The sequence below is a fragment of the Cucurbita pepo genome, chromosome 1 (assembly GCF_057944985.1).
Source record: "Cucurbita pepo subsp. pepo isolate OVF chromosome 1, ASM5794498v1, whole genome shotgun sequence".
NCBI lineage: Eukaryota > Viridiplantae > Streptophyta > Magnoliopsida > Cucurbitales > Cucurbitaceae > Cucurbita > Cucurbita pepo.
This window is the reverse complement of record NC_141798.1, coordinates 10254411-10265063: the sequence shown is the minus strand read 5'-3', so window position 1 is coordinate 10265063 and position 10653 is coordinate 10254411. Positions and strand designations below refer to the sequence as shown.

The 10653-nt window shown below is 40.9% G+C and overlaps 2 protein-coding genes across 2 annotated transcripts; one reads left to right on the top strand and one right to left on the bottom strand.

Annotated features, from left to right (window-relative positions):
- Nucleotides 1-2180: 2180 nt before the first annotated feature.
- Nucleotides 2181-3891, top strand: LOC147794682 (uncharacterized). Its single transcript, XM_087116782.1, has 4 exons — nt 2181-2305; nt 2379-2622; nt 2732-2884; nt 3798-3891. Exons 1-4 carry the CDS (start codon nt 2181-2183, stop codon nt 3879-3881), a joined length of 606 nt encoding a protein of 201 aa, XP_086972908.1. The 3' UTR covers nt 3882-3891.
- Nucleotides 3892-9226: 5335 nt separating this feature from the next.
- Nucleotides 9227-10572, bottom strand: LOC147794681 (uncharacterized). Its single transcript, XM_087129356.1, has 3 exons — nt 10483-10572; nt 9706-9753; nt 9227-9601 (listed from the first exon to the last, which is right to left on the bottom strand). The coding sequence occupies exons 1-3, from the start codon at nt 10570-10572 to the stop codon at nt 9227-9229; spliced, it is 513 nt and encodes a 170-aa protein (XP_086985482.1).
- Between the last annotated feature and the right edge of the window lie 81 nt (nt 10573-10653).

Sequence of the window (10653 nt, the reverse complement as noted above, 5' to 3'; positions counted from 1 at the left end):
AATTTTTCAACCCGAACAATTGGATTAGATCTAAAAAGTATCTCAGCCAACCGGACCCAACTCAACCAACGAACATCCCTAACCGACACATCAAGATATTAAGATTAGAAGTTTTCTTCACGAAGACACTATTCTAAAACTAGGAATTTTGAACTGATTTTAGCATTAGAAAAGCAAATTTTTGATAAGGACAACAGCTTCATTGCATATTTGGGAATGAAGCTGTTGAAGAGTGTCTTTATTTGGCAGAAACCTCTATAACTTACTCGCCTTCCCGACCACAATCAACTCAACTCAACTCAACCATTCAACTGCCTTTCATTAGGCGCCTTGGCCTAGCTTACTAACCACTGGTTCGAGACTCGAACCGGTTAACCGGGCAACTTTTTGTTATATAAAGGAGCTGTTTGTTTGTGAAGATCAAGCCAAACCAAGCACTCCGCCATGATGCTTCTTCCTTGCTTACTTCTCATCCTTTCAGCCTGTGTTTCTGCAACACAGTACAGAATCCCAAGGCTTAGTCCAACCGACAGAGATTCAGAAGCTCTGTCCTCGCCTCTTTCGGATGATTTCAAGACATTTTATTACAACCAAACGTTAGATCACTTCAATTATAGGCCTGAAAGCTACACGACGTTCGCTCATAGATATATAATCAACTTTAAGTATTGGGGCGGCGCAAATTCGAGCGCTCCCATTCTTGCCTACTTGGGAGCTGAAGGTCCACTGGATAATGATTTGAACGTTGTAGGATTCTCGACTGATAATGCTGCTCAGTTTGGGGCTCTTCTTGTTTATATTGAGGTAAGAGCTTTCATGTTCTTGTGTGGTTCATATTTAATGCTTTGGAGGGTTTATATGATTTTGTTTTGTTTTGTTGTTAGCATCGTTATTATGGGAAATCGATACCCTTTGGATCAAGGGAGGTAGCATTGAAGAATGCAAGCACTTTAGGCTATTTCAACTCTGCTCAAGCAATAGCAGATTATGCTGATGTTCTTATACATGTTAAAAAGGAGTTGCATGCTAAAGATTCTCCTGTGATTGTTCTTGGTGGATCATATGGTGGAAGTAAGTGGGTTCTCGTTTAAAATTGTGAGATTTCACGTCGGTTGGAAAGGGGAATGAAGCATTTCTTATAAGGGTGTGGAAACGAATCGCTAGTAGATGTGTTTTAAAACTGTAAGGCTGATGACGATGCGTAACGGGCCAAAACGGACAATATCTACTAGCGATGGCCTTGGGTTGTTACAAATGGTATCAGAGCTAGACACTGAGTAGCGTGCTAGCGAGGACACTGGGCCTCCAAGAGGGGTGGATTGTGAGATCCCACATCGGGTGGAGAGGGGAACAAAACTTTTCTTATAAGGGTGTGGAAGCCTCTCCCTAGCAGACGCGTTTTAAAACCGTGAGGCTAACGACGATATGTAACGGGCCAAAGCGGACAATATCTGCTAGCGGTGGCCTCGAGCTGTTGTAAATGGTATCAGAGCTAGACACCGGGTAGTGTGCCAGCGAGGACACTGGGCCTCCAAGAGGGGTGGATTGTGAGATCCCACATCGGTTGGAAAGGGGAACGAAACATTTCTTGTAAGGGTGTGGAAGCCTCTTCCTAGCAGACGCGTCTTAAAACCGTGAGGCTAACGGCGATACGTAACGGGCCAAAACGGACAATATCTGCTAGTGGTGGCCTTGAGCTGTTGCAAACGGTATCAGAGCCATACACTAGCGAGGACGCTGAGCCACCAAGAGCGGTGGATTGTGAGATCCCACATCAGTTGGAGAGGGGAACGAAACACTTCTTGTAAGGGTGTAGAAGCCTCTCTCTAGCAAACGCGTTTTAATACCGTGAGGCTAACGACGATACGTAACGTGCGAAGCGAACAATATCTGCTAGCGGTTACAAAAATGTTCAAACGCTATATAACAGAACATGTTTTTTTTTTTGTTCTGTTTTGTTTTGTGGGAAACAGTGTTGGCTGCATGGTTTCGTCTGAAATATCCTCATGTCGCCCTTGGAGCTCTTGCTTCTTTAGCTCCAATCCTTTACTTCGACAATATCACGCCACAAGATGCATACTATTCCATTGCCACTAAGGATTTTAGAGTAAGATCCTTCAACAACAACAACAATGCATCCTTTTGAACCTTTCGAACTTTTTAAACACACAAAAATGTGAATGAATTTGCAGGACGTTAGTGAAAGTTGCTATGAAACCATTCGGGATTCCTGGTCCAAGATTGAAACAATTGCTTCCAAGCCGGATGGCCTTTCCATTCTTAGCAAAGAGTTCAAAAGTTGCAGGTATTAGAATTCATGGCTTCTCATATCCAAATTTAATGAAGTTTGTGCTTCAAATCAGTTGTTCTTGTTTTAGTCCTCTGAAGAACTTCGCTCAGCTGGAAGACTTCTTGTGGTCTATGTATACCGTCGCAGCCCAATACGACCACCCACCAAGGTATCCAGTCACTATAATCTGTGATGCCATTGATGGAGCTTCACCAGGAAGTGGAATTGTTGACAGAATTGCTGCAGGGGTGTTTGCTTATAAAGGAAATCTTTCCTGCTACATGAATCAGGCCAGAGATGAAACTGAAACCGATGTGGGATGGAGGTGGCAGGTAATCTTTTTATTACACAAATACCGATGTGGAATGCATCGAACTTCGAAAAGCTTCATTTTTTTTTTTTGACGTTTTAAGAAGCTTTTGTGTTGTGTGTGTAACTCAGAGATGCAGTGAAATGGTGATGCCATTAAGCACAGGCAATGATACTATGTTTCCAGCATACAGTTTTGAGCTTGGAAGCTTCATAGATTACTGCAATGAGTTATACGGTGTGTCTCCAAGGCCTCACTGGGTCACCACCTATTATGGAGGCCATGTATGCACTTCAGCCACCTCTCTCTTTTTCTTTATTTTCTTTATTGAAATTACTGTAACCGCCCAAATCTATAGTAGATATTGTCTTTTTTTTACTTTCTTTTTCAGGCTTCCTCTCAAAGTTTTTAAAACTACACCCTTGTAAAGAATGTTTTGTTCTCCTCCCCAACCAATGTGGGATCTTACAATCCACCCCTTCCCTCGGGGCCAGCGTCCTCGTTGGCACTCGTTCCCTTCTCCAGTCGATGTGGGACTCCACAATCCACTCCAACCCTCGAGGCCCAGCATCCTCGCTGGCACCCGTTCCCTTCTCCAATCGATGTGAGATCCCACAATCTACCCCCTCGAGGCCCAGCGTCCTTGCTAGCACACAGCCTCGTATCCACCACCCTTCGGGGTGCATCCGACCATTCTGTTAGTGGATCTCACAATCCACCCCCTCGAGGCCCAGCATCCTTACTGGCACACCGCCTCGTATCCACCCCCTTCGGGGCCCACCACTAGATGATATCATCCTCTTTGGGTTTCCCCTCAAGGTTTTTATATTAGAGAGGTTTCCACGCCCTTATAAACAATGTTTTTTTTTTCTCCTCACCAACCGATATAGGATCTCACAATCCACCCCCTCGGGACCCAGCGTCCTTGTTGGCACACCGCCTCGTGTCCACCCCCTTCAGGGATCAGCCTCCTCGCTGGCACATCACCCAGTGTCTGGCTCTGATACCATTTGTAAACGTCCAACCCCACCGCTAACATATATTATCCTCTTTGAGCTTTCCCTTTCAAGCTTCCCTTTAAGGTTTCTAAAACGCGTCTACTAGGGAGAGGTTTCCACACGCTCATAAAGAATAGTTCGTTCTCCTCCCCAACCGACGTAGAATCTCACAATTTCTTTGTCTCCCTTCAAATTTCAGGACATAAAACTCATCCTTAAGAGATTTGGCAGCAACATCATTTTCTCCAATGGACTCAGGGACCCTTATAGCAGCGGCGGGTAAACGAAAACCAAAGCACCAACATTTATTGCACATAAAGAACAATCAGCTTTACTTCAACTCTCTATCTCTTTTTGTGAATGCAGAGTGTTGCATAACTTATCTGACAGTCTCCTTGCACTCCATACGCCTAATGGTTTGATTCAGACTCATAAATTCTAACTTCAAAGCTTTGTTCTTTTGAGCTGACATGTTTTGAACTTTCCAGGATCTCATTGTTTGGACATTTTACGAGCAAATGAAATGGATCCCCAGTGGTTGGTGGAACAAAGAGAGACAGAGGTTAACATCATTAAAGGATGGATCATTAAGTACTATGCTGATCTTGGCAGTCCAAACAATATATAAATAACACATAACGATGATGAAACACTATAAACAGGATACGAAAATCATCCTGACATGTATGCCACTGAAGATGAATTTATGAACTTGTATTGATGTTAGTGTTGAAAACGTCCATTGAATAGCTAAAGCATACTGCTACTAGATATTGTCAGCTTTGACTCGTTACGTATCGTCGTTAGCCTCACGGTTTTAAAACACGTATGCTAGGAAGAAGTTTTCACACTCTAGATATGCTTTGTTTTCCTTTCCAATTAAGGTGGGATCTCACAATCCACCCCCTTGGGAGTTCAGCATTCTCGTTGGTACACCGCCCAATGTCTGGCTCTGATACCATTTGTAACAGCTCAAGCCCACTGCTAGAAGATATTATCTGCTTTGGCCCGTTACGTATCTCACCATCAGCCTCACTGTTTTAAAACGCGTCTACTAGGGAGAGGTTTCCACACCCTTATAAAGAATGCTTCATTTCCCTCTCCAACCGATATGAGATTTCACAGTCCATCACTTAACAGTTAAAACATATGAACTTGGACGTTCTCCTAGATACAAACTTGAAAGTTCACGAACAGTTGAATCGTTCAATAATGGCCCCTAAAGAGTGTTGAAATAAAATTCGCTCTCATACCAATTTGTTGTAATAACAATCCCCTCCGATACAAACTTGCAGAAAATAGACGCTCGCTCTGAAACCAACTTGTTTAAATAACTCTCACGAAGCTGTGAAGGAGGTGTCGAGAGGGGAGAGACAAGGGGACAAAGGAAATTATGAAAAAAACTCTTTTCTATTACACGGTACACTTTGCTTTCTGTCTCTTCCTCTTTGCCTCTTGCTTTTTACAATGAAAACGAATCAATTTATAGAGTTTCTGAGATTTAAAATGAGCGATCCCATAACCCATTCTCTCCTCAAGCGATTGTTGTCCCTTTTTTTTTTTTTTTTTTTTGGCCTTTTCCTTCTTACGACTCACATTTCAAAAGCCTTACTAAGTTTAACAAAATAAAAAACTACCCTTCTTTTCTTTTTTCCATTTAAGTTTATTCCCAACAAAACTTCCTCATAAACTTAAATGCTCTATTCAACGATTCCACCTGCGTCGTTTTCGTTTTCTTGAGCTCAGTCGTGGTTTCTTCAATTTTCTCTCCTTGTCCTCGAGCAGCAGACTAAGCTTGTTCTTCTTTGATGAGAGTTCATTTGGATCTTCTCGAGAACAGCCTATCTGAGACACCAACTCTTCATTTCTCCCGTTCTTAGCCACGCTTGACTCAGACATCATGGCTTCGTTCATTTTACTCAATTCTCTTCTCAAGTCCACAGCGACATTTACAGCTAGCATTTTTTCTTCCTCCATTTCGGCTTTATCACGAGTGAGTATCTCAATCGTGTGTCGTAAATTCACTGCCTACTATTGGATTTGATTCAGGTTCAGGTCGAGTGAGTCTCTATATTGAGTCAACATCTCTATATCTTTCTCCTCCCTCTCTAGCTCGTCCACTAGAGCCTCAATCTACATTAACATGTCATTCTCTTTCTCCACACCTTCTTCAACTTTCTTCATAAGATCAGAGATTACATTCCCATTCTTTTTCTTCTCCCGTTTGAGATAGAAGAGACTCTCACTCAGCTCAGCCACTTCCTTCTCTAATCTTTCGATCTCCTTTTCTAAAACTTTCTTTTCTTTTTCAATCAATACTTTCTCCTTCGAAAGTTGGTCGTTTAGGGATTTCAACGTCTGCAATTGAGACTTCTCCACAGATTTATCCACGACAGTTTTGGGTTGTTGCTCTGAATCTCTATTCTCCTCCTCAAGATCTGGCAGTTTCATTGGCTCGTTCGCTAATCGCATGGGCTTCTTCTTCGTCATTGTTTTGGGTATTTCAAGGGATTTTGAAGGGATTGCAGCTTGCATTTGAACCATCTATTTCTCATGTTCAATCTGCATTTCTGTCATCTTTTCTTCTTCCATTCTCTCTTCCATTCTCATCCTCTTTCTTCTTTCTTCCTCGAATTGCTTTTCCAGCCAGTGGAGCTCTCTATCTTCGAGCTCGGGCTCTCTATTATTTGGTTGTTCATCTTTATTCGATTTTCTCGTCTTCGGTATCAGCTGTGCATCACCTCATTTCTATTAGTTTCCATCGCCTCACGACTATCGCCGTTGTGTTTTGCACCGCCGTGTTCTTTCGTTTTCAGCTCTTCATTTTGGGCCATCAAGAGAATGCCTCCGTTTGTTGCGTCATCCAAGGCTAGGTTGATCGTTTCTTCCACCTTTTCATCGGCTCGACAATCTCTTGCATAATGACCCATTCTGCCACAATTGTAACATCTGTCGAAGTTACAGTTATTTGCATAGTGGCCATATTTCTGACATTTGGTAACACTGGATGTGGGAATTGTATCCTTGACCGCGTCCTTGATTGTGTCCTCTTCCACGCCTATTTGCTTGGCTCGATAGTCTATTCTTTTTATAGTTTTCTTCGTAACTGTTGCCTTGACTACCTCGACCATTCTCGCGACTTCCACGACCTCTACCTTGAGTATTTTGAGAGAAGAGTACCTTTTCATCCTTTATTGATGCCTTAGTCTGAAGCGCTTGATCGAGGGTCTCCTTCTTCTTTTTCTTACGTTGCTCGTGTGCCTCGAGAGAACCGGCGAGCTCATCGACCGTGAACGTCGCTAGGTCCTTCGACTCTTCTATGTCTCATACAACATTCTCGAAGTTATCTGTTAACGACTTCAACATCTTCTCCACAACCCGCGTCTCAGGTAACATTTCTCCGTTTCGATTTAGTTGATTTTCCACGGTCTGTACGCGCGTGATGTAGTCAAATACATTTTCTGACTCCTTCATCTTCATTCTCTCCAACTCGCCACGCAGAGTGTCTGGAGACGCACCTGCTTGAATCGGTCGGTTCCTTTGAACACCTTTTCTAAAGTGTCCCATGCTTCTTTTGTCCCATCTTATTCATCGGCACTGATACAAATTTGTTGAAATAAAATTCGCTCTTATACCAATTTGTTGAAATAACAATCCGCTCTGATACCAACTTGTAAAAAATAAACACTAACTTTGAAACCAACTTGTTTAAATAACTCTCACGAAGCTGTGAAGGAGGTATCGAGAGGGGGAGAGACAAAGGGACAAAAGAAATTCCGAAAAAACTATTTTCTATTACACTATACGCTTTGCTTTTTGTCTCCTGCTCTTGCTTGCTTTTTGTCTCCTGCTCTTGCTCTTTGCATCTTCTTTTTACAATGAAAACGAACGAATTTAGAGGATTTCTAAGATCTAAAATTAGATATCCCATAACCCGTTCTCTCCTACTAGACTGATTCTTGTCCCTTCATATTTTGTTTGGCCTTTTCCTTTTCCTTCTTACAGCTCAAATTTCAAAAGCCTTACTAAATTTACCAAAACAAAAAACTACCCTTATTTTCTTTTTTCCATTTAAGTTTATTCCCAACAAAAGAGAAACGTGGACATTTTGGTGCTTTTCTCATATTCTTGGACGTTGTATGAAAAGAAAAAGGGGCCGAAGGATGGGGTTTAGAACTTTATGACACCCTCACAAAGTGGTTTCAACCGTGCTCCACTCAAGAGCAGATGTTAAGTCTTTTTATTGATTTCTTAGCCTGTTCTCATTCAACCCTACTTCTCATTATCATTACAAGTGGCTTACACAATAGCCATCCTACAAGGATCCATAAACCATTATGTCAAAGAATATGGTTGGTCCCCCAAATAGTCCATTCTTCTTCACTTCAAATCATCAAGACGCCTCTCTCTACCAACAAAAATAACTTTTTGAAAAAATGGTAGTTTGCTAAGTTCCGTCAAGTCAACAAGAATAAGAATCTGGGGGTTTTCAAATTTTCATCGATGTGCCAACATTTTCATGTGTTTATAAGTTCAATATGGTGATAAATGAAAAATTAGTATTTCTGTTATGTCTTAGAAAAAATGGTTAAAAGTATCAACAAAATAGATCTAATATTAATAATTATTGCAGTTCGTAAGTTTTTGAATTCTTACGCTTGTGTCTAATACATCCACAACTTCAAAAACTATCAAATAAATTAGCGTATTACCTCGCTCAAATTTTCTAAAGTATTTCTCTCAAACATAACCTGAGGTTCGAGCATACGTCGATATCGTCCACGAAATCTGAAATTCACATCACTGATTTGTTCACTGGGTTAGAACAAGTGTCCCACAGTCGCTATCCCGCTACTGCAAAAGTGCGATGGTGACAATGGACAAGTCCATTACCAGCTTCTACATGGTCAAGGTCTGGCTCCAATTCCGCTTCTACAAGGTCGGAATCCGAGGCCAGCTCCATGACAGGTTTCAAGGGTCAAGAATACGATTAGGTTATGGACTTGCAGTCGTCTTCAACCTCGACTTCCCCACAAGATTGTCTTTAGGGAAGCGTCGTATTCGTATGGCCTGAAATTTTCCCTGCTTCCCAGTCTGTCCTGCACTCGACCATATGCTCATTTCGTTGATTGAGTCGGGTATCCTCCATCCCCTTTTGGGCCGCCCGATTATTTTATATCTGAAAAGTTTTAATATATAAAAAAAGTTCATTTTTAAATAGAAAACCCGGTAGTGGCCAACATTACAATAAACAAAATGGCAAGAATCTAGCACCAAAAATATATTTTATATCTGTTCAAGGTTTCAGGAAGAAATTATGATCCAGAAAGTTGTGCTACAAGAGACCTAGAAATATTGTTAGTTTGTAAAGATATGCAAATCATACTCGAACGCGCACTCTGTCAAAACAATCCACCGTTCGAAGTTGCTCGAGATGGGCCTACGAATGCTGGTCGACTCTCACCAAAGCAAAAGATGATGATTGCTTCGGATAGCATGTAGGACAACACTGAATCCATGTGGTTCATGAATATGTTTCCAACTCCGATGGAAACCCGAGCTATAGACCACGATTATACTGCACGAAACATAGCCTGAAATCGCGTACGTTGCCATTTCTGGTCATGTCTATTTCGAAGTTCCATCAATAGTTATGTTTCCCATTACAATCTCCATAGCTTCTCTCTCATCCTTCTCGCTTCTTTTAGTTGAAGCGTCCTGATCTTTGGGCTGATTTTGATGGGTTGATACAGAAGATTCAAGAATTCTTGAGACATAACTCAACCACGGATGGCTGAGACATTGTGCTGCTCTTGGTGTCTTTTCAGGTGCAAAATCCAATAAAGGAACAAGAAAGTCAGCCAAGTCATTAGCATCTTGCTTGCTGAAATCATACTTCTCGGTTAACACCTTATTAAGAGGCCAAAAGCACAATTGAGGAATATGCCTCAACTCGCCATATTTGTTGAAGTAGTCCCTTGAATAGCAGCCACCTAATGCAATCTGTGCCCGGATATTTTAAGAAAGAGCAAAATATAAATAAGTGAAAAAAATTTCATATATATAAAATAAAGACGACATGGTATCTGTAAGTATGTAAACATTACCTTGCGAGGCATCACTCCAAGAAGCTCCATCATCAATGCGAAATGATCCTGAAAATAAAATAAAGAGTAGAAATTACAACTTCCAGAAGAGAAGGTCCATGTAATAAGCTGATACTCATAGCAAAGTCTTGTTTTGATGTTCCTCGAACACGTATACCAGTGATGTCGACATGATATACATATAGTTGTTTTTAAAAAAAAAGAAACAAGTACCATATGTATACTACCGCTATCCTACAAGCTAAGGGGAATGCGATTAGCTGAGATAACAGCCACATTGTATTAAAAAAATGGAAAGAAAGGCATCAAGTTAAAAGTAAAATTCTTTATGTTTTCCAAACGACAGTCTTTTCAAATTATTCACCTATTCACCTGGCATATTTAGTGTATTGACATTGTTGAAATTAAATTGAGCCTCCTCCACCAGTTAACCAAAATAAAACAACCGACCAAATATTTCAGTATTAGGTAAACTTCTACATTATGCCGCTGTTACAGCTACAACGGAAGAAACATGTCAACGAATAAAATTATAACTCATTGATACGAAAAAAAACAACAATAACAAACAACACAAAAAAAGAAAAAAACTTTTAAGCATGGTTTTCAAACGATTGAAAATGTGGGACTTTACTATAAGTAGAAGCAATGCTTCCCAAGGGGAGGTGAGACTCGATTAACAAATGTTACACGTTAAGAATAAATGAGTATAAGAAAGAAAAAAATAATCATACTGATAAAAGAACAAAAAAAAAAAAAAAAAGTCTCTGAACATACCTCATTCCTTTCATAGTTGTCACCACTGTGTGGATCAAAGAGAACATCGCCAGTGGCCAACTCAAAACAAATACAAGCAAATGACCACATATCTGCTGGATTCGAATATTTAGATCCAAGAATAACCTCAAGACTCCTATACTGCCGTGTCTGAATATCATTAGTAAATTG